A 24,109-nucleotide genomic window follows, 5' to 3' on the forward strand; every position below is an offset into this window, starting at 1 on the left:
GAGTGCGGCAAAGCTGTGGACCGGGTAGTTGCTCTTTTGAGCTCCCTGGGATGGATCATCAACTGGGAGAAGAGCCAGCTGCGCCCGACTCAGTCCCTGGAGTATCTGGGAGTTCGATTCGACACCCAAGTGGGCAGAGTGTTCCTGCCAGACAATCGGATTGTCAAACTTCAGGCTCAGGTGGACCAGTTCCTGGTAGCCTCTCCTCTTCGGGCTTGGGACTATGTGCAGCTGTTGGGCTCTATGACGGCCACGATGGAAGTAGTGCCCTGGGCCAGGGCTCATATGAGACCACTACAACACTCTCTGCTGCAGCGCTGGACTCCGATGTCGGAGGATTATGCGGTGCGTCTTCCCTTGGATCCAGCAGTGCGCAAGGCGCTGAGCTGGTGGATGCAGGCAGACAAGTTGTCTGCAGGAATGCCTCTGGTGACCCCAGAGTGGATTGTCGTCACGACGGACGCCTCATTGTCGGGCTGGGGAGCCCACTGCTTGGGAAGGACAGCGCAGGGGCTCTGGTCTCCTGCAGAGGCGAAGTGGTCTATCAACCTCCTGGAACTCAGAGCCATTCGGTTAGCGCTTTTGGAGTTCATCCCGGTACTGGTGCTGAAGCCTGTACGGGTACTGTCGGACAATGCCACGGCTGTGGCCTATGTCAACCGCCAGGGAGGTACCAAGAGCGCCCCTCTAGCCAAGGAGGCTATGAGTCTATGCCAGTGGGCGGAAGCGAACCTGGAACAGCTGTCAGCGGCCCACATTGCCGGAGTCATGAATGTCAAGGCGGACTTTCTCAGTCGCCATACCTTGGAGCCCGGAGAGTGGCAGCTATCTGCTCAGGCGTTCTTGGACATCACGAAGCGCTGGGGCCAGCCGAGCCTAGATCTGATGGCGTCATCGGCCAATTGCCAAGTGCCGCGCTTCTTCAGCAGAGGACGGGACCCTCGATCCCTGGGAGTAGATGCTCTTCTCCAACAATGGCCGACACAAGAGCTTCTCTATGTGTTCCCACCCTGGCCCATGTTGGGCAGGGTCCTAGACCGGGTGGCAAGACATCCCGGCAGGATAATCCTGGTGGGTCCGGATTGGCCCAGACGTCCCTGGTATGCGGACTTGATCAGGCTCTCAATCGACGATCCTCTGCGGCTGCCAGTGGAGCAGGGCCTGTTACATCAGGGTCCCGTGGTGATGGAGGATCCCTCCCCCTTTGGTCTTACGGCCTGGCTATTGAGCGGCAGCGTCTGAGGAAGAAGGGCTTCTCAGACAAGGTTATCGCCACTATGCTGAGAGCGAGGAAACGCTCTACTTCTACTGCTTACGCCAGGGTTTGGCGTATCTTTGCAGCGTGGTGTGAAGCAGGCTCACTTTCTCCCTTCACTGCTCCAATTTCTTCAGTGTTGGCGTTCCTGCAAGAAGGTCTGGACAAAGGCCTGTCGCTCAGTTCCCTTAAGGTCCAGGTAGCGGCTCTGGCTTGCTTCAGGGGCCGCCTGAAGGGTGCTTCCCTGGCTTCCCAGCCAGATGTGGTGCGCTTTCTCAGGGGAGTTAATCACCTGCGCCCTCCTCTGCACTCAGTGGTGCCTGCGTGGAATCTCAACCTGGTGCTAAGAGCATTGCAGAAGCCGCCGTTTGAACCCTTGTCGAGGGCATCTCTGAAAGACCTGACGTTGAAAGCAGTCTTTTTGGTGGCTATCACTTCAGCCAGAAGAGTTTCCGAGCTCCAGGCGCTCTCATGTCGAGAGCCTTTTCTGCAGTTCACTGAGGCAGGAGTGACTATTCGCACAGTGCCTTCCTTTCTGCCCAAGATTGTTTCTCGCTTCCATGTGAATCAGCAGCTCTGTCTCCCTTCCTTTCGTAGGGAGGACTACCCAGAGGAGTACTCTGCTCTTAAATATCTGGATGTGAGACGAGTCATCATCAGATACTTGGAAGTGACCAATGATTTCCGGAAATCGGATCATCTGTTTGTCCTGTTTGCAGGTCCTCGTAGGGGTCTGCAGGCTGCTAAGCCTACAGTGGCAAGATGGGTCAAGGAAGCCATTGCAGCGGCTTATGTGGCCGCAGGGAAGGTGCCGCCTATCCAGCTGAAGGCTCACTCCACAAGAGCTCAGGCGGCCTCGATGGCAGAGGCCGGTTCCGTCTCCTTGGAAGAGATATGCAAGGCGGCAACTTGGGCTTCGGCCCATACATTCTCCAAGCATTACCGCTTGACTGTGGCTGCTCGGGCGGAGGCCCGGTTTGGAGCTTCAGTGTTGCGGTCAGGGATTTCTATGTCCCGCCCTGGGTGAGTACTGCTTCGGTACATCCCACCAGTCTATGGATTGATCAGCTTGATGATATGGAAGGTAAAATTATGTATAATCATACCTGATAATTTTCTTTCCATTAATCATAGCTGATCAATCCATAGCCCCTCCCAGATATCTGTATTGTTTTATTCTGGTTGCATTTCAGGTTCAAGTTTACTCTTCAGTTACTTCAGAAAGACTTCGTGTTCAAGTTTTTTCACTTGGATTCTTCAAGAGTTAAGACGAGTTTGTGTTACAGTGAGCTGCTGCATTCCTCTCCCCTCCGTTTTACGGGGCTGGATTGAGACTTATAATTCTGCCGGCACTCCCTCCCGCTTCGTGCGGCTGTAGGGCAGTTTTGTACCCCTCCCGCTTCGGCGGTGTTCGGGTCAGTCAGCTCCTCCCGCGGTTGCGGTTGCAGGATAAGCCAGATCCCCCCGCATCGGCGGGTGTGGTGTCCCTCCCCCGCTCCGCGGGGATGAGCTGGACGGATTCCCCTCCCCCACTTGTGTGGGGATGAGCTGGGTTAATTCCCCTCCCCCGTTTCGGCGGTGGTGAGCTGGGCAGAGTGTCCCTTCGTGGGTGTAATTCTCTAAGTGCTGAGTCCTGCGGATGGAGCTTTGATATCGACATACTGAGGAGTTTCCGGCAGCACATGACCACATATAGGGAGGCAAAAGTTTGCTCTCTATCTCCACCTGCTGGTAGATGGACACAACCCACCAGTCTATGGATTGATCAGCTATGATTAATGGAAAGAAAATTATCAGGTATGATTATACATAATTTTACCTTAGTATGCAGATTTAGGGCCCTGTTTATTAAGGCACATTAGCGTTTTTAACGCGCCTTCAATTAGCGCAAGTGTTAACCGTGTAGGCACCTATAAGAATATTGTAGGCACATACATGGTTAATGCGCCTGCATGCTTAACATGCATTAAAGACGCTAGCACGCTTATAACGTGGCTTAGTAAACAGGGCCCTTAGCCCTTATCGGTTGAGCGTGTCCAATGGTATATCTTTTTAAGCTGCATTAATACTCATTAGCAGCTAATGCGGCTTAGTAAAAGGGCCCCAAAATAAATAAAGGGTTCCATAGTGGTATAAAAAAAAAAAAAACCTTTTACAACATAACAAAAATCTTGAAAGAAATATTATTTTTTTTCAAATTGTGTCCAAAGTAAATAATGTAAATTAAAAAAAAACCCCAGAGTCCCTGTTTTTTTATTCCACTGTCTCAGTAACCAAATTTTCAGCATTCACTTACCATTTTTTCACTTGTTTTTATACTGTTGCTTCTTGCTTTAGTTTATTCTTGGAAATCTGATAAGGAATAATACCACCACCAGGAAAAACCTAGGTAGATACCACATTTATAAAAGTTAGGATCCCTGTCTGAACAATCTAAACAAGGAGAAATGTTGCCTGATTTTATATAAATGCTAATAAAATTGGTTTTAACCTTTCCATGCTTTCCTGTCTGACTGTTCCCTTGTCTAGGGAACGGTATTTGATTTCTGTGGAATATACCTACCTGCATTGCTCATAGCTCTGCTTATTTGAGATTGGCGTAGTTGGTGTTTTGTCATAATTTTCATAAAGAGATGTGTCTGAAGAAGGAAACGATGAAAAGCTGCAGCAAACTGTCCACCAAGCCATAGGCTTTTTGTCAGTAGGTGGCAGTAGAGAGAATATGCGAATAAAGTAATCTGAATCCGATATTTATTTGTTACATTGGTATCCCACATTTTCCCACCTATTTGCAGGCTCAATGTGACTTACATAGTACCCTATCGGTGTTCGCCAATTCCGGTTGAGTGGCAGATGCTGTTTAGAAATAGTAATATAAATATTAGGATTTTCTCTTAAACATTCTAAAAAATAAAAACCCAAGTGGCCATCTGTCATAGATCTTTCCATAACACTTTTGTTTTCACAGTCCCGAATACTTTCTTCCAAATGTTGATATTTCTAAATTGCCAGTCGCATCCCATATGTACATATTTAGTGGTATTGGAAATTTGAAAATACTTCATGATCTCTGAAAATAATTAAATAATTCATGATACGAATAATATAACTACCAGCTTTCTCCCTCCCTTTCTTTCTCTCTCTCACGTGCAATTTTAAGAGCTCTGGCATTTTCTTCAAATTGCAAAGAAAAACAATGGATCGAAGATAAAAACATAAGAATAGCCATCCTGAATCAAACCAATGGTCCATGTAGCCCAGTATCCTGTTTCCAACAGTGACCAATCCAGGTCACAGGTACCTGGCAGGAACCCAATTAGTAGCAACATTCCATGCTACCAATTCTCAGGCAAGCAGTAGCTTCCCCCATATCCATCTCAATCACAGACTATGGACTTTGCCTCTAGGAACTTGTCCAAAACTTTTTTAAAGCCAGGTATGCTAACCACTGTTACCACAACCTCTGACAGTGAGTTCTAGAGCTTAGCTATTTTTTGAGTAAAAAAATATTTCCTCCTGTTTGCTTTAAAAGTATTTCCATGTAATTTCATTGAGTGTCCCCTGGTCTTTGTACTTTTTTAAAGAGTAAAAAATCAATTAACTTTTAACCCGTTCTATACCACTCAGGATTTTGAAGATCTCAATCATATGTCCCCTCAGCCATCTCTTTTCCAAGCTGAACAGCCCTAATCTCTTTAGCCTTTCCTCATGTGGGAGGAGTTCCATTCCCTTTATCATTTTGGTTGCCCTTCGTTGAACCTTTTCTAATTCCGTTTTGAGATATGGCGACTACTACTACTAATCACTTCTATAGGTCTACAAGGCATACGCAGCGCTGTACATCATACACAAAAAGACAGTCCCTGCTCAAAGAGCTCGCAATCTAAATAGGATAAACACACAGATAGAACAACTAGGAGGTAAGGGAATTAAAGAGAGGTGGGGATAAAAGGGGTACAGGGCAAGTGAGTAGTGGTTAGGAGTCAAAAGCAGTGTTAAAGAGGTGGGCTTTTAGCATGGATTTGAAATCAACCAAAGACGGGGCTAGACATACAGGCTCGGGAAGTCTATTCCAGGCGTGAGGTGCAGCGAGATAAAAGGAACGGAGTCTGGAATTAGCAGTAGAGGAGAAGGGGACAGACAAGAGAGATTTATCCTCAGAACGGAGTACCCGAGGGGGGGGGGGCGTAGGGAGAGACAAGAGTGGAGAGGTATTGGGGAGCGGCATAGTGAATGCACTTATAGGTCAGTAAGAGAAGTTTGAATAGAATGCGGAAACGGATAGGGAGCCGGTGAAGTGACTTGAGGAGAGGGCTAATGTGAGCATAGCGACTCTGACGGAAAATGAGTCGTGCAGCAGAGTTTTGGACTGATTGAAGAGGAGAGAGATGGCTACGTGGGAGGCCGGTGAGAAGCAGGTTGCAATAATCTAGACGAGAGGTGATAAGAGTGTGGGTAAGGGTTCTACAGAGTGTTCAGAGAGGAAGGGACAGATTTTGTTGATGTTAGACCAGAACTGAACACAATACGCAAGGTGAGGTCATACCATGGAGACATACAGAGGTATTATAATAGTCTTGGTCTTATTTAACATCCCTTTCCTAATAATTCCTAGCATCCTGTTTGCTTTTTTTGGCCACCACCACACATTGGGCAGAAGATTTCATTGTATTGTCTACAATGACACCTAGATGGCTACCACCACACACTGGGTAGAAGATTTCAGTGTATTGTCTACAATGACACCTAGATCTTTTTCTTGAGTGCTAACTTCTAAAGTGGACCCTAGCATCAGGTAACTATGATTTGGGTTATTCTTCCCAATGTGCATCACTTTGCTTTTGTCAACATTAAATTTCATCTGCCATTTGAATGTCCCGTCTTCCAGTTTCCTAAGGTCTTCCTGCAATTTTTCACAATCCGCATATGTTTCAACAACTTTGAATAGTTTTGTGTCATCTGCAAATTTAATCACCTCATTCGTTGTTCTGATTTCCAGATCATTTATAAATATGTTAAATAGCACCAATTCCAGTACAGATCCCTGCGGCACTACACTATTCACGGTACTCCATTGAGAAAAATGGCCATTTAAACCTACCATCTGTTTTCTCTCCAATAACCAATTCCTAATTCACAGAAGGACATTTCCTCGTATCCAATGACTTTTTTAGTTTCTCAGGAGTCTCTCATGAGGACCTTTGCCAAAAGCTTTCTGAAAGTCTGGATACAGTACATCAACTGGCTCATCTTTATCCACATGTTTATTTACACCTTCAAAGAAATGAGACATGACTTCCCTTGGCTGAACCCATGATTTCTCTGTCCCATTAAACCATGTTTGTCTACTCCATAATTTTATTCTTCACAATAGTTTCCACTATTTTGCCTGGCACTTAAGTCAGGTTTACCAGTCTGTAATTTCTCTGTTGGGATTCTCTAAATATCCTGTTTCAATAGTATCCTTTGAGGATACTTCAGTCTGAATCATGTGCTCCTGGGTGACTGCTTTCCGCACTCTCCCCTCCCCCCCCCCCCCCCCCCCCCCCCCCATTTTAGTTTAAAAGCTGCTTTATCTCCTTTTTAAAAGTTAGTGCCAGCAGCCTGGTTCCATCCCGGTTAAGGTGGAGTCCATCCTTTCGGAACAGGTTCCCCCTTCCCCAGTATGTTGTCCCATTCCTAACAAATCAGTCATTGAGCCTTCGAAGCTCTGCTTGCCTCTTGGGTCCTACACGTGGAATGGGAATCATTTCCGAAAATGCTACCCTGGAGGATCTGGATTTCAGCTTTCTACCTAAGAGCCTAAATTTGGCTTCCAGAACCTCCCTCCCACATTTTATGTCATTGGTACCCACGTGTACGAAAACAGCAGGCTTATCCCCAGCACTATCTAAAATCTTATCTAGGTGGTGCATGAGGTCCGCCATCTTTGTACCAGGCAGACAAGTGACCAGGCAATTCTCACGCCAACCAGCCATCCAGCTATCTACATGCCTAATGATTGAATCACCAAATACAACAGCTGTCCTAACCCTTCCCTCCTGGGCAGAAGCTCCTGGAGACACATCCTCAGTGCATCCGCTGGTGGGCAGGTCCTGGCTACAGGATTACTTCCTACTTCGCCAGGGTGATGCTCTCATTCTAGGAGACTTCCCTCCTCCAAGGCAGCACAGGGGCTGCTAAACTGGAAGTGGAACTTAAGTCCCTTTAGGCCTCCTCTATGTACCTCTCAGCTCCTCCAAGTCCCTTATATGTAAGTTAAGCCTGCCCAGTGCATCCCAGGATGCACCGAGCAGGGCTGTGCACCACCATTTTGAGGTGGCAGCCTGAGGAGGAGGGGACTACTGGTCCCTCCTCCTCCAGCGTTTGAGGTACTGGGGATGGGGTTGGGTTGATGGGACCTCCCCACCATTAGCACACTAGGGCTAGCCTTTGAGGGGGGTCAGGTCAGACCCCCTGTCACAGGTTCCACTGGACCAGGGTCCATCAAACTCCCAGGGGCTTATCTGCTGAGGCCCTGCTGAGCCTTCTAGAATCTGTCTATTAATGCTGTATGCTGTGGTTCAAGTTTTAGAAACTATGGGGAAAAGGGTAGGGAGACTAGTTAATAAAGTTTGCTGTTTTAAATTCTAACTGTCTTTATTAATAAACCTACCTTACCTCTTTTAAACCTCAACCTTTAAATCACTAAAGCACAGAGTAAAAAAAAATGTTCACTTACCCAGAGAAATGTCCTCTTCTCTCAGAGCTTCTCAAAATAATTCAACCTAATTAAACTTTCAACTTTCATAAAATAATTCAACCTAATTAATAACAGAGTAAAATGGGCAGGCTAGGGACATAACAAAAACCAACAAAGAGTGGAGAAACTGGATCTGCTACGTGGATAAAAATAGAAGAACAGCAAAAAAGTAGCGAGATCAACACGACACTCCTAAGACACCATGGGTACGAGTAATAAAATGTTTTATTAAATGAAAATTTTAAAAGACTCGACACAGTGCCATGTTTCGGTGAAAAACGCCTGCTTCAGGAGTCTACAAGTCAAGAGAGGTATACAATTATGTTTAAATCGTTTTTATTGATGGTATGAAACAATACATTCAAACAATCTTCCACTAAGCCAACATCTACCATCATTTTATATATGTCCTTCCCTACTCTATCTTACCCCTTCCCCTCCCTTCCCTATTCTCCCCTCCCGTCCCTCTAACCCATCTCTTACTCCCCCAGTTATTACTATTCACAGCGTACAACAATGACACATAATTACATATTCAATAATAGACTTCTAGCCTCCGAGGGCATTGTGTCAAGGAATGGGCTCCATCTGACTATAAATAGATCAAGCTCTGTGCAAGGCCTTTCCTTACTTGCTAGTCTCTCCAACCTCATCAAAAGTATCATTTGCGTTCTCCATATCTGAATCAATGGCCCTTTTACCTCCAACCAGTCTGCTAGGCTAGATTTCTTTGCTATCATGATGGCTCTTTTCACAAATTCAGAATAACCTTTAGGTCTCGGCCTGCTGAGCTGCGGTTTACCAAATAACAGTAAGGGCGAATATATCCATCTTGTCTTCCATAGTTTTGTTATTTGCCTAACTAGGCTAGTCCAGAACTGCACAACCCGGGGACAACTCCAGAACATATGCCCCAGAGTTGCTCCAGCCTCTCCACACTTGGGGCAGGCCCCGTCCGGAGATAAACCCATGTGGAAAGCCCTTCGCGGTGGAATATAGAGTCGGAGGGCAAACTTGTATTGAGTCTCCCAATACGCGGCCCAATTGGTTGTTTGTGAGGTATACAATTATAATACATTCAAATAAATAGAACCTAGAACAGTCATATAAATAGCAGTTCACAAAAATGTATAAAACTTAGAACAATCATATAAATGGTAATGACTGATAAAACAATAAGGTTTTTTGTAAAAAAAAAAAACCAGAGACATAAAAACCATGTATTGAAAAGATAAACATCCAAAGAAACTGTAAATCACATGAGACTAATAAGATGAAATTAAAGAAACTCTAAAATGGACCATGAAATAAATAACAGTATAAAATTATAAGAAATGGAATGAAACTACAGTTTTTGTTCATCCTTTTGCCAGATTAAAGCTAGGAGATATCAGGTATGGATAATATATGAAAATAAATGCAGACCTGTTTGTTGTGTAAACCAATGAATGGAACACCATAAATGAGGTAGTTAAATCAAGCCTGAAACAGTGAAGAGTACCAGAACATGAAAAATACATTTAGTTGGAATAAAACAGCATAGGGTAAGGGGAAAACCAAAAGGGAACAAAACAAAAGGGATAATATGGGCTAATGACAGATGAATGCGCTTAAAAAAAACCCCAATCATTCAAAACTGTGGGGATGACAAACAGAAAAAGAGTGTTTGTAAACATAATGTACTGAGGATTGTGATTTACAAATAAATAACAAATACATGTGCTTGAAAGACAGACAAAACCGTGGGGATGGCTAACAGAAAAGGAGTACTTGTGAGCAAAAAAGGCTGGAGAGTGCAATTTGCAAATAAATGGCAAGAGCAAGTGGGAATAGCGAAGGGACATGACATATAGCAATTAAATAATAATAGAATTGAATCAACAAAATATATATGTATGTGTTATTATTTATGGTGGTTTGGTTTTTAATTTGATATTTATTTATTTATTTGAATGTTGCTGCCCCTGATGCAGCCTGCCATAGGCAAAATGTGGCTATGCTGGGCAATTTTAATAAGTGTGTTTTACTTTAACATCTTTTGTGTTTAGTTTTACTTATTTATTGGGATTTATTAAATGCTTTTATGAAGAGATTCACCCAAGGTAGTGTACAACAGGTACAGATTAACATAAAGCTTACAATTTTGTTAACAGTATAGCAATAGTAAAAATGACCAAATATAAACATAACTACAATAAGTGAGGTAAACTTGAGAACAGCAAATTGAAACCTAATAATAGGACTATCATGAAACAGTATCAAAAAATATATACCTTTAACATCAATGAAATTCAAATAACAGAAATCAGTGGCGTAGCTATGGGGGGGGGGGGGGGGGGGAGGGCATGGAGATCTGGGCTCACCCAAAATGGATCCAGGGCCCCTGGTTTGGCTGGCAGGGTCCCTAACCCATGCCAGATGAAGCGTTTCTCCAGCGCTGTTCTCCTTATATTGCCTGCCATTCTTCCCTCGTGTCGCATGCATGTTCAGTTTTAGTGAAACTGAACATGCGCGACACTTTGCACATCCTTAATTTCATTAAAATCAGCCAGGCTGCTGAATTCTGAATCATTTGAATCTTAGAGAGTTGCTTCGCAGACAGTCCCAGATATAATGAGTTTCCATAGTCCAATATTGATAACTGCAGAAAAATCCGGAAATGATCATTTAAGAAATAGGATCTCATCAAGTGTAATTGTTTCAGTTTAAAATAGGCTCCTCTAATTAAACAGTTAATCTGTGGTTCCATATTTAATGATGAATCTAAAACCACTCTCAAAACTTTGGAGATTCTTTCTACTTCAAATTGGGACCAGTCCATTACCCAAGATTATCTGAGGAATGTTAACTAAATCAGTGAGAATCATAATATCTTAGGCGCCCTTTTACTAAGCCGTGTAAGCGTCTACACGTTCCCAATGTGCGCCAAAATGGAGTTACCGCACGACTACCGTATGACCCTTGCGGTAATTTTATTTTTGGCTCACATTTGCTATGCGTGCCCGAAAAATATTTTTTATTTTCTGGCATGCGTCAGCTATGTGCACCAAGTGGCATTTGGCGCACGTAGGTCATTACCGCCCGGTTACCACGTGAGACTTTATCGCTAGGTCAATGGCTGGTGGTAAGGTCTCAGACCCAAAATGGATGCGCGCCAATTTTCATTTTGCCGCACGTCCATTTTCGGCAAAAATTTTAAAAAGGCTTTTTTTTACAGGCATGCTGAAAAATGAATTGGCATGCACCCAAAACCCACACCTACACTACCACAAGCCATTTTTCAGCGCACCTTAGTAAAAGGACCCCTTAGTCTTATCAGTGTTTAACTTATGTTTGACCTTAACAGACCAATCTTTAATCCTATTTATACAACTGTTAATCTTAGAAGAAATAAAATCTACACACTGACCAACAGAGGTCAAGAAAAAGATATCATCTGTATAAGACAACATGAGCTCACCAAGATTCAGCTTAATTCATCCAAGAGAGCTCATATAAAGATTGTACACGAGTGGAGAAATGGGACAGCCCTAGGGTACGCCACAAAGAGATATCCATGAAGAAGAAAAATTGCCGTCCGTCAAGACAACATACCAGTAATTTTTTAAAATGCAAGAACAGAGACGCCTAATTGATAACAGAATCGCAATGTAGTCTCACACACAGAAGGAGTGACACGGGCTGTACATACTGTAGCAGGACATGTTTATCCACTCCTACCCTAGCTGAGATAATATTTAACCATCTCTGTGACCTCATGTGCAACTTTCTTTAAATCAGTCACCTTGTGCCCCTTTTACTAAGCTGTATAGGCACCTACATGCTGTTAGGTTTTATGAGATTACTAATGTTTGCTACAGATACCAACTCCTGTTGTAGTGAGTAATAAAACCTCCCTTTTCCTTTCTTTTGGTCTCTGTCTCACTTTATTCTTCCTGAGAATAGCTCTAAATGCAGCATTACAGTGCGCCCAATGCACGCCAAATTGGAGTTACCGTGTGGCCCTTGTGGTAATTTCAATTTTGGCATGCGTCCGCTATGCACGTCTGAAAAATATTTTTTATTTTCTGGCGCACGTAGCAGACGTGCGCCAACTGGCATCTGACACACGTAGGTCATTACCACCCAAATTCTTTACCACTAGGTCTATGGCTGGCGGTAAGGTCTCAGACCGAAAATGGACTCGTGGCAATTTTGATTTTGCTGCATGTCCATTTTTGGCAAAAAAAGAGGCATTTTTTGCAGGTGAGCTGAAAAATGGATCTGCGCGTGCCCAAAACCTGCGCCTACATTGCCGCAAGCCATTTTTCAGGACCCCCCCCCCCTATTTTCTAACTCCTCTTAATTTCTTATCTATCTATATGTTCCATCTTTGCTTATACCCTACACTGTCAATTAAAAAAAGTGGTAAATAAATCCAAATAAATAGATTGATCAGTAGAAGACAGTTCTTTACTATCTGATAAAGTTCTGTCAGGTTACTTGGGGAGCACTGATGCACAGCAGTCTTGAAGTTATGTCACATATGTTCGATTGGATCAAGGCTGGGACTCGAGCTGGGCAACTTAAAGACATTTATATTTTTGTAACTTACGGTTACGGCTAGGGTTTATTCGACTTATTGCCAGTAATGGAAGTGATTCCACTGCAGCTTTGGCTGTGTGCGTTGGGTTGTTGTTGTACTAAAAGGTGAACTTCCAACGAAGTTTCTGCTTTTTACAGAGGATAGCAGGTTTTCCTCATACCTTTCTGTACTTCTTTCTATTCACTATTTCTTCTGTCTTGACAAAGTACTCCAATCCCCTGGCAGTGAAAAACAACCCAATAACATGATGCTGCTGCCACCACCCTGTATCACAATAGGAATGGTGTTCTCTGGGTGATGTGCCGTGTTGTGGTTGTGCCACAAGTAATGCTATATTCAGGTATATAAAGTTCTAGTTTAGTGTTCAGATTGCAAAAACATTTTGCCACATTGCTACAGTACCCTTCACTCCAGCTTACATATATATTTAAGTTCTAAACCATCTTTATTGAATTTTTGAACAAACTAACACAAAACAAACATAATTGTAACACATATGATGAGAACATGCATTGATGCAAGTGTAAAACAAATTAAGGACAAGTGGTTTCCTTATCAGAACAAAACAATTCAACAGGCTCCCAGATCTTTTTTTTTTTACACATATATTTAACTCATATATATTTTTAGCTGATAAAAATCAATAATATAGAGGTAATTTTAGCCATAAAGTGCTCATATATCCAAGGTCATTAATGTGCATATGTGGTAACTTGCATGCGCAAGCGAACTCTTATAAAATTGCAACTAGCACGAAAGTATGTGCGTTGCTTGATGGCCCCTACTTTAACAATGTGGGCCATTGGAAAAGTTTGGGTAGAGCTTAGCCAGAGCGCACAAGTACGCACGTAAATTATAAAATACTGTAATTTGTGAACATCCTTGCTAACATCTTGGTGTGGGCATTTATAGCAGTTCTATTATCTCATGAGAGACTCCTAAGAAAATTAAAAAGCTATAATATAGGAGGTAATTTCTATTGTAGATTGGTTAATAAAAATAGAGGGGTCGATATTCAGCTGGCAATGGTGAACGGTTTTTAGCATCGGCAGCATTTTCACAGATATTCATGCTGAGCCATGACCGAGCACGGGCATTGAAAATCTGGGGTTATGCAGCCAGCTCTCTTATGTGGTTAAGTGCGATATTCAGCACTTAACCCCATAAGCAACATCCCATAAAGATAGGACTGACTTTTATGCAGTCTGATTTGACCACTAAACTTAAGTGGTTAAGTGCTAACTCCATTCCCAGACTGCCTACAACATAGCTGGCTTTGAGTTTAGCAGTTAGTGGTGATTATTCAGCAGCAGTAACCAGTTAAGTGTTGCTGAATATCGCAGATAGCACAAACAATTTAAGTGGCCAGGAGCGGTTTCTGGCCAGTTAATTCACTTTGAATATCGACCCAAGAGAGAACAGAGAGCAGGGTTAAATAGCCAGTTTTCTCACCGGGGGAATTTGAATAGTGGAGTGCCACAGAGATCTGCACTAGGACCAGTACTTTGGAATTTATAAATGATATGGAAATGACAAGTGGTGTGATTAAATTTGCAGATGACAGAACACTTTTCCAAGTTGTTAAATTGCATGGCAGATGAAATTTAATCTGGATAAGTTCAAAATGATGCACAAAATATATCATAATGCCTCTGTATCACTCCTTGGTGCGACCACACCTTCAGTATTGTGTGCAATTCTAGTCACTACATCTCAAAAACGATATAGCAAAATTAGAAAAAGTACAAAGAAGGGCAACCAAAATGTTTAAGGGGAAGGAACAACTCTCATAGGAGGAAAAGCTCTTCGGTTTGGAGAAGAGATGGTTTGGGGGAGGGGGAGGATATGGTAGAAGTCTATAAAATCCTGAGTGGTGTGGATTACTGTTCAAAAAGTACAAAGACTAGGAGACATGCAATGAAGCTACATAGTAATACTTTTAAAACAAATAGGAGAAAATACTTTTTCACTCGGCGAAGAATTAAGTTGCCAGAGGATGTGGTAAAAGTAGTTAGTGTAGCTGGGTTAAAAAAAGTTTTGGCTATGTTTCTAGAGGTTAAGTCCATAAACCATCATTATACTAGACCCAGGAAAAGCTTCTGCTTATTCCTTGGATCAGTGACCTGGAGTCTTAATAGTACTTGGGATTCTGCCAAGGGACATGTGACCTGGATTGGCCACTGTTGAAAGCAGCATACTGGGCTAAATGGGCCATTGGTCTGACTCACTGTGACAATTGGGTTCTTATGTGATTGTGCCTTAAATTAAAGTGCTTTATCAACCACTTGGCTGTGCTAGTATTATATAAAGAAAAGTAGGCACTTGTTTCCAGATCAGGCTTTTGAAAATTTACCCCTGTTTTGTTAGTAGACAGTCTTTGTTTCTTGAAATATACAGTCTAATAAAGACAGACAAGATTACTACTCCTACTCATCATTTCTGTAGCGCTACTAGACGTACGCAGCGCTGTACACCAGAACATGAAGAGACAGTCCCTGGTCGATAGAGCTTACAATCTAATTAGGACAGACAAACAGGACAAACAAGAGATAAGGGAATATTAAAGTGAGGATAATGAAATAAGGGTTCTGAACAAGTGAATAAGGGTTAGGAGTTAAAAGCAGCATTAAAAAGGTGGGCTTTTAGCTTAGATCTGAAGACGGCCAGAGATGGAGCTTGACATACCGGCTCAGGAAGTCTATTCCAGGCATATGGTGCAGCAAGATAAAAGGAACGGAGTCTGGAGTTAGGGGTGGAGGAGAAGGGTGCAGATAAGAGAGATTTACCCAGTGAATGGAGTTCCCGGGGAGGAATGTAGGGACAGATGAGAGTGGAGAGGTACTGAGAAGCTGCAGAGTGAATGCACTTATAAGTCAATAAGAGGAGTTTGAACTGTATGTGGAAACTGATAGGAAGCCAGTGAAGTGACTTGAGGAGAGGGCTAATATGAGCATAACGACACTGGTGGAATATTAGTCGTGCAGCAGAATTTTGAACAGATTGAAGAGGAGAGATATGGCTAAGTGGGAGGCCTGTGAGAAGCAAGTTGCAATAGTCTAAGCGAGAGGTGATAAGAGTGTGGATGAGGGTTCTGGTAGTGTGCTCAGAAAGGAAAGGGCGAATTTTGGTGATAATATAGAGAAAGAAACGACAGGTTTTAGCAGCCTGCTGAATATGTGTAGAGAAGGAGAGGGAGGAGTCGAAGATGACCCCAAGGTTACGAGCTGATGAGACAGGAAGGATGAGAGTGTTATCCACAGAAATAGAGAATGGGGGAGGAGGAGAGGTTGGTTTAGGGGGAAAGATAAGAAGCTCAGTCTTGGTCATGTTTAGTTTCAGATGGCGCTGAGACATCCAAGCAGCAATGTCAGACAGGCAGGCTGATAGTTTGTCCTGGATTTCGGCTGAGATTTCTGGTGTGGAGAGGTAGATCTGGGAGTCATCAGCGTAAAGATGATACTGAAAACCATGGGATGAGATCAGAGTACCAAGGGAAGAAGTATAGATGGAGAAAAGAAGAGGTCCCAGTTCAGATCCCTGAGGTACACCAACTGACAGTGGGATAGAAGTAGAAGAGGATCCACTAGAGTATACACAAAAGGTACGCTGGGAGAGATAAGAAGAAAACCAGGAAAGAACAGAGTGCTGAAATCCAAGGAGTGGAGGAGTGGCCTAGTGGTTAGGGTGGTGGACTTTGGTCCTGGGAAACAGAGGAACTGAGTTTGATTCCCACTTCAGGCACAGGCAGCTCCTTGTGACTCTGGGCAAGTCACTTAACCCTCCATTGCCCCATGTAAGCCGCATTGAGCCTGCCATGAGTGGGAAAGCGCGGGGTACAAATGTAACAAAAATAAAATAAGTGAGGACAGCGTATCAAGGAGTAGGCTTTGATCAACAGTGTCAAAAGCAGCAGATAGATCAAGAAGGATGAGGATAGAATAGAGACCTTTGGATCTGGCCAGGAACAGGTCATTGGAGACGTTAGCAAGCACTGTTTCAGTTAAATGAAGGGGGCGAAAGCCAGATTGAAGTGAATCAAGAATAGCTTGAGATGAAAGAAAGTCAAGGCAACGGCGGTGAACAGCACATTCAAGTATCTTGGATAGGAAAGGGAGGAGGGAGATGGGGCGATAGTTGGAAGGACAGGTAGGGTTCAATAAAGGATTTTTTAAGGAGTGGTGTGACTACGGCATGTTTGAAAGCATCAGGAACAGTTGCAGTGGAGAGTGAAAGGTTAAGGATATGACAGATAAAAGGGATGACAGTAGGAGAGATAGTGTTAAGTAGATGGGTGGGAATAGGATCAGAGGAACAGGTAGTTTTGAGGAGGAAATAAGATGTGTAGTTTCCTCTTCAGTGATTTCAGGAAAGGAGGCAGGGGTTGGAGGGTTGAGAGAATGGACTAAGGGAAGGAGAGGTGGAGGTGACCTGGTTGAGAATTCAAGTTTAATCTTGTGAATCCTGTGAACATCTTGGACTGGGTCTTCCAAGGGGCCTGGGAGTAAGTTTTAAGAGCCTCAAGATCCCTCCAAATCTGAAATTGCCTAGAGGATGAGAGAAAGTAACATTTTATTTTTATCATTTATTATCCATTTCCATCCTAAGTGGAGTATAATAAAACATTCATATTCATAAAACAAACACAACAAACATAAAACAAAATATGCCTACTAGGCATGCCATTACAACAACTGCCAGCAAAATAAAATAAAGTCTACATGTTTGCACCAAAGGCCTGCATAAACAAATGCAACTTGAGCTGTTTCTAAAGCCTGTAATCTCACATAAATGCCTCAAAGCAAAGGGCAGCTTATTCCAAGATAGAGGACAGAGGGATGGTAAATAAGACCAAGAATATTATAATGTATCTGTATCGCTCCATGGTGCAACCTCACCTTGAGTATTGCGTTCATTTCTGGTCGCCGTATCTCAAAAAAGATATGTCTGAATTAGAAAAGGTTCAAAGAAGAGTGGCCAAAATGATAAAGGGGATGGAGCTCCTCCTATATGAAGAAAGGTTCAAGAGTTTAGGGTTCTTCAGCTTACAAAAGAGACAATTGAGGGAGGATGTGATTCAGGTCTACAAAATGCTGAACAGGTAAAAGTGAATCGATTTGTCACTCTTTCAAAAAGTACAAAGTCCAGGGGACACTCAATGAAATTACATGGAAATACTTTTAAAACAAATAGAAGGAAATATTTTTTCACTCAATGAATAGTTAAGCTCTGGAACTTGTTGTCAGAGGATGTAACAGCAGTTAGCATATCTGAGTTTGAAAAAGACTTGGACAGGTTCCTGGAGGAAAAGTCCATAGTTTGTTATTGAGATGGACGTGAGGAAAGCCACTGCTTGCCCTGGGATTAATGGCATGGAATGTTGCTACTAATTGGGTTTCTGCCAGGTACTTGTGACCTGGATTGGCCACAGTTGGAAGCAGGATACTGGGTTACATGAACCATTGATCTGCCCCACTATGGCTATTATTATGTTATCCGAAAAGGATATCTCGCTTGTATCAGCATAATGTATTCTATGCAATGGGGGCACACAAAGCAGTTCCTTCCACCCTCCTTCATATCTCACCAGACTTGCAGACTGATACACCTGTAAAGACTGAGACAGTAAGGCAACTCGCTATTGTTCCATCTCACCATCCCAGTTCCTTAGCACCCTCAGGTATGGGATATCTGTCAAACCAAGGAATCTCACAAGCCATGCATTGGTTTACATGTAGCATGAGGCTGTGGCAGGTTAACCTGCAGTGTTCAATTCCTATTGCTGCTATTTACACCCTTCTTTTTTTGCTGGTGGCACAGATAGTGCTGAGCATTCCAGGGCCTTTCCTTCTTATTTGCTCTTTGTAAGTGGGACCTATTATACCTGTATACAGAAAGAATTCTTGGCCTCAGTGTCCATGCATTTGTTGATGCCACACCAATAACAGTGGTATGTTTTGCTGTATAGGGAGGGAAATGTTGCAGCTTGCCAGGGCTTGCCTCCTTAAGGTGGGCATGCCAGATGACAGAACCACTGTGTCTATTTGTATCCTTGTAAGCAGGATCACAGATCTCTGGATCTGTGTCTATATGGGTTTCTTGTACAACATTAGCAGGCAACAGTTTTTATTACCCAGCCACACCATTACAGTGTATTCCTGTGGGAGGATCCCAAGCTGGTAGAGCATTTCTGCCTGTTAGGTGCTTAAGGGGTTTGATTCCTCTTCTCTTTGGATGTCTACCTGATCTCTGACTTGGATTTTGCTTACTTTGTATAATGGAAGATTTTAAAGATTGTTTTTCAACTCTGCCTTGACCGACAGTGCACTCGGGGTCTGTATTTTTGATTAGTAATAATTCTGTTTGTGTGAAAATGATTTGGAATGTGGAAGAAGATAAGATGTGCCTCTAATTAATTTGGTATGTGAAGGGGAAGGTGGAGCCTGTTTCGAGTTCAGACTGGCCACCTGGACTGAGAAACATGTGACCACATTCAAGTATATTTTGTAAGGCTTGTTTACCAAAACAGAGAAATTCTCAAGCATTCTGTAATTTTCCTTAGCTCTGAACTTGAGATCTAAGCCTAATAAAAAGGGGAATGTCTGCCAGTGAAATTGGGAGCTCGTCTGTGAGTAACATACGTACTGCGCAGAGAACTATATTTCCTGGTCAAAGAAACTCCTGGCTTTTGCCGTGAACAGGCCTCCCCCCCCCCCCCCCCCCAAAGCTGATGATAAGAGCCTGGATGTAGAGATTAAGGACCAGTGACGTATGTATATTATTATGTATTATTGCTTCTTTTCCTGGTCAAGAGACTCCTAGCATTGCTTGGATGTAGGGACCAGTGATGTAATGATTGTTTCTTTTTAGCTATAGATAGGTATTGTTTCTTTTCAGTTATATAGCTTAATCATTGTGTATCTTAGACAATTATGAACCTCTAATAAAAGTCTTGTTTACCTAATACAAATCCAAAAGAATCCACAGTAATTACTGAGTAGTCTGTGTCAGTGAGGCAGGCTGTAAAACCAGGTCAGAACACCTTGTCAGAGGCCCAGTGGATTCCTAGATTCTTATTGCTTCAGCATGATCTGGTCCCTGGCTCCTGGGCCAGTATAAGGTGCCCTTATTGGAGAACACCAGGCATGCCAGGAGGTTGCTGTTTGCCTCAGATGAGTTTTTCTCATTCCTAGTCACAATGTTAGTGCTCTTTTTTTTTTTTTTTTTTTTAATGGCATATTGGAGGCCACAGTGTAATGTGGACCAGAAACATGTTGTCATGGCTGTGAAGGGAACCTTGCACATCTCTGGCGTCTTTATGGAAATGCTAACAAGTGGAATAAGCCCACAGTACCAAGCGCTTTCACTTATGCTTAACTTTTCTGGATTTGACGCTGTTCATATGCTGGATTAATTAAACATTGCAATTCCAAGTTGGTTGGAGCATTTCAATATATTGACCTCTGACGCAGGCATTTGCCAAAACAAGGCCCATTTGGGGTCCTTTAATAAAATTGTTCCACCCTTTCTTGAGCCCTATTGTGCTGTTTGTTGCTCTGTTGGGAACTGTGCCATGTGCATGAGGATTGTAGGCAAGCATGTGCAAATGACAAAGTGTTAATTGCACTTTCAATGTACAAGACCAAGAGAGGCATAATCGAACGGGGACGTCCATCTCTAAGAACGTTCCGGCGAAGGGGCGGGGAAACCCGTATTATCGAAACAAGATGGATGGACATCCATCTTTCGTTTCGATAATACGGTCGGGGACGCCCAAATCTCAACATTTAGGTCAACCTTAGAGATGGTCGTCCCCGGTTTTCGGCCATAATGGAAACCAAGGACGCCCATCTCAGAAATTACCAAATCCAAGCCATTTGGTCGTGGGAGGAGCCAGCATTCGTAGTGCACTGGTCCTCCTCACATGCCAGGACACCAACCGGGCACCCTAGGGGGCACTGCAGTGGACTTCACAAATTGCTTCCAGGTGCATAGCTCCCTTACCTTGGGTGCTGAGCCCCCTAACCCCCCCCCCCCCCAAACCCACTTCCCACAACTGTACACCACTATCATAGCCCTAAGGAGGAAGGGGTGCACCTACATGTGGGTACAGTGGATTTCTGGTGGGTTTTGAAGGGCTCACATTTACCACCACAAGTGCAACAGGTGGGGTGGGGGGATGGGCCTGAGTCCGCCTGCCTGAAGTGCACTGCACCCACTAAAACTGCTCCAGGGACCTGCATACTGCTGTGATGGAGCTGGGTATGACATTTGAGGCTGGCATAGAGGCTGGAAAAAAATGTTTTAAAAACTTTTTTTAGGGTGGGAGGGGGTTGGTGACCACTTTGGGAGTAAGGAGAGGTCATCCCCGATTCCCTCCGGTGGTCATCTGGTCAGTTCGGGCACCTTTTCGAGGCTTGGTCATGAAAAAAAAAGGGACCAAGGACCAGATGCACTTAACTTTAATGAGCCTTAAATGAGCCTTTAACGAAGAATTTTTTAACCGTTGCATGCACTAAAGCCCATTTGCCGACGACGGTAGCAGCTAACGAAAATGGAATGCAGATGAGCAATTCGTGTAGAAACCCTGTTGTAACGAGATGCACTAACCTTTTCCGATTGGTTTAACGCAGGAAAATCGAACGAAACGCCATGAAATCTAACGAGAGGTCTGGACCTCTCGTTGTGGCTGTGCGGGCTTGAAAAACAAACAAACCTTATAGGATGGCAAGCTCGGGAGGGGGCAAAGGCGCTCTTTAGAAGCGTCCTTCACGGACGGCCTTGCCTCCCCCCCCCACCCCGCCCGAGTTCGCCGCTGTTCCCCGCTTCCCCCTGCATCAAAACAAAAATCAAAACTTAAGGCTGCTCCGGCCCCCCTCCCTTCCTCTCTTCCTCTCTTTCCCAGCTCCGCCTCCGCCCCCCCTGAGGTCGTCGCCGCTGCTCCCCCCCTCCACCAGCCCCCCCTCCTTCTTACCGGCCCGCGCAGCGCCTCTCACCTCTGTGTGAAGGCGCTGCACGGGCAGAAAGAACAGCTGATGCCTCTTCGCCCAGTCTTTGCGTCTCTCCTTTCCTCTTGGGCCCGCCCTTGTCTGACATAAGTAACCTACGTCAGACAGGGGCAGGCCCAGGAGGAAAGGAGAGACGTGAAGACTGGGCGAAGAGGCATAAGCTGTTCCTTTTGCCCGTGCAGCGCCTTCACACAGAGGTAAGAGGCGCTGCGTGAGCCCTGTAAGAAGGAGGGGGGCCCGGTGGAGGGGGTAGCGGAGGGGCGGGGCACAGGGGCGGAGGATGGCGGGAGGTGGAGCTGGGAAAAAGAGGAAGGGAGGGAGGCCGGGGCAGCCTTAAGTTTTGATTTTTGTTTTGATGCGGGGGGAAGCGGGGAGCAGCGGCGAACTCGGGCGGGACGGGGGGGGCAAGGCCATCCATGAAGGACGCTCCTGACGAGCACCTTTGCCCCCTCCCGATCCATGCAACGGGTTTGTGTTTTGGTTTTCTCTTTTTGGTTGTTTTGACGTTTGTGGCACGCGCAGAATAGCCAGCATAACGCTTGGCTGCTTTGCGCATGCTTTAGGGGCCGATTACCGACAGGGATTACACCAGTTTGATGCATTCTACTTTACAGTACCGCACCGAACATGTGCGACTTGTTTATTTGGTGCATTCTTCGTTTCGTTTTAGATTTTTTAACGTTTGGTTGATGCATCTGGCCCCAAGTAAAGTCGACCAAATGCTCGTAAGGGACGTCCTTCTTTTTTCCATTATCGGCCGAGGACGCCCATCTCTTAACCACGTCCCCATCCTGCCTTCGGTACACTGCCAACACACCCCCGTGAACTTTGGTCGTCCCTGCGACGGAAAGCAGTTGAGGACGCAAAAAATCGGCTTTCGATTATGCCGATTTGGGCGACCTCGGGGGAAGGACACCCATCTCCCGATTTGTGTTGGAGGATGGGCTTCCTTCCCTTTCGAAAATAAGCTAGCAAGTGTCACAAAATAGTGCCATCTGCAAGGGCGTGCAACCATAGCATGAAACATTGGTTTCTCTATGTGCAGGATTGCATATGTGTCCAAATACATGTGTTATTTTGACCCTCATAGCCACCTATGTATGCTGATGCCCCTTTATGGCATGGGTATTTTACTCATGGATATGGCTCCATTTCACACCATTTGCACATGAATTTTCCCACTCCATTTTTTTTGTCTCCCATGTTGATTTCTGAAGACGTTGGCCTACATGTTCACCACTGCACACTTAGAACATATTTGTGAGGAAAGAGATGTCTATCTGAAATGGCCCTTCATGTTTGCTTTTCTTCCACTGTATACGCATGAGGGATGTGATTGATATTCTTAGAAAAGTATTTTAATGAACGTACAACTGATTCTGATCTGACTAAATATATCTGCAACAAAACATAGTTTAAGTTTGTCAGTATCCTCAGATTCTGAATGTCAATCTTCTAACATTTGGCAGATCTAATAAAGTATATTTATACAGGAAAGAGATTCCGATGCCTGGTTGATTACCCTGTAATCAAGAGACAAAACAGATGACTTTGATTTAAAAGCATTCTATAAATAAGACTGACCTTTTAATAAACTATGAATATGTGGTTTTCTTGAAAGATCAAATAAGTTCAAGCACTCTATAAATTTGCTCCTTCTTTAGGGATTTTTTAAAAACTTTTTTTCTTCTTTTTGAAGTTTAAGGTCAAGCATTTCTTTTGTTCTTTATTTCATGTGGTTTGTCTAACTGTTTTGGGCATATTGCCTTAAAAGGTTTTTGGTAATCTCTATCTAAAATTTGACATGGTTTCAATTTAAAATTTAACAAACTTCTGTCTTTGTTTTTCCCACCAACCTAGAAATTGAACTCTTTCCTGTCAAACAAATGGGGCTGTGCTATGGCAAAGTCAAATGTTTATCTGGGGGTTTGATTTTATTGTGATTTTCTTTTTTTTTCTTTTTCTGTTATTGTCTTTCCCAAGAACTTGTTGTGTCATCTGCTTTCACCCTCTGAGCTGGGAGATGCTGAGGCCTGCCCCTTTCTTCTCACTCTTGGTTACACACCTACAGCCTGCTATTCAGAGCTAATAAAGAATGTAAGTACAGTGCTAATGCAATTTTTTTAAATCAAATAGACACCCTTCTGATGGGGATGGCACCAGTTGTTCTGCAAATGAGCTCATGTTTACATCTTCCTAGCTGTGGACTGTTTGAAGCCATGTGAGGCAATAACAAAAGAAGTAGTGAAGGAGAGAGCAAGAGGACTGCTGGGCTAGAAAAAACTGATCTCGAAAATGTGTTGTGATCCATAGAATTATTTTGTGCGAAGGGAAACAATAGTTACTGCAGTCCTATAAACCAAATAGCCCTTGGAATAGAACAAAAATAAACTTGGTCATGTGTTTTAAGATCTGTTATCACTGAAAGTCAGTCAAACAGCAAAATGGTGCCAAAAGAAAAAACTGCACTCAGATTATGCAAATCAAATTTCTTTTTATCAGATACAGAGGGGTAGAATTTG

At 43.8% G+C, this 24,109-nt stretch overlaps 1 protein-coding gene and 1 long non-coding RNA gene across 2 annotated transcripts in view; both read left to right on the forward strand.

Annotated features, from left to right (window-relative positions):
- FANCC (FA complementation group C) overlaps positions 1-24,109 on the forward strand; it is a 413,110-nt gene that overhangs the window by 182,775 nt on the left and 206,226 nt on the right. Inside the window, 1 exon segment of the mRNA XM_030193652.1 lies at positions 23,571-23,684. Coding sequence (XP_030049512.1) covers positions 23,571-23,684 — 114 coding nt within the window.
- Positions 8,265-9,183, forward strand: LOC115463282. Its single transcript, XR_003941020.1, has 2 exons — positions 8,265-8,308; positions 9,057-9,183. It is a non-coding gene; the product is annotated as an uncharacterized LOC115463282 (long non-coding RNA).

The sequence above is a fragment of the Microcaecilia unicolor genome, chromosome 2, assembly GCF_901765095.1.
Source record: "Microcaecilia unicolor chromosome 2, aMicUni1.1, whole genome shotgun sequence".
NCBI lineage: Eukaryota > Metazoa > Chordata > Amphibia > Gymnophiona > Siphonopidae > Microcaecilia > Microcaecilia unicolor.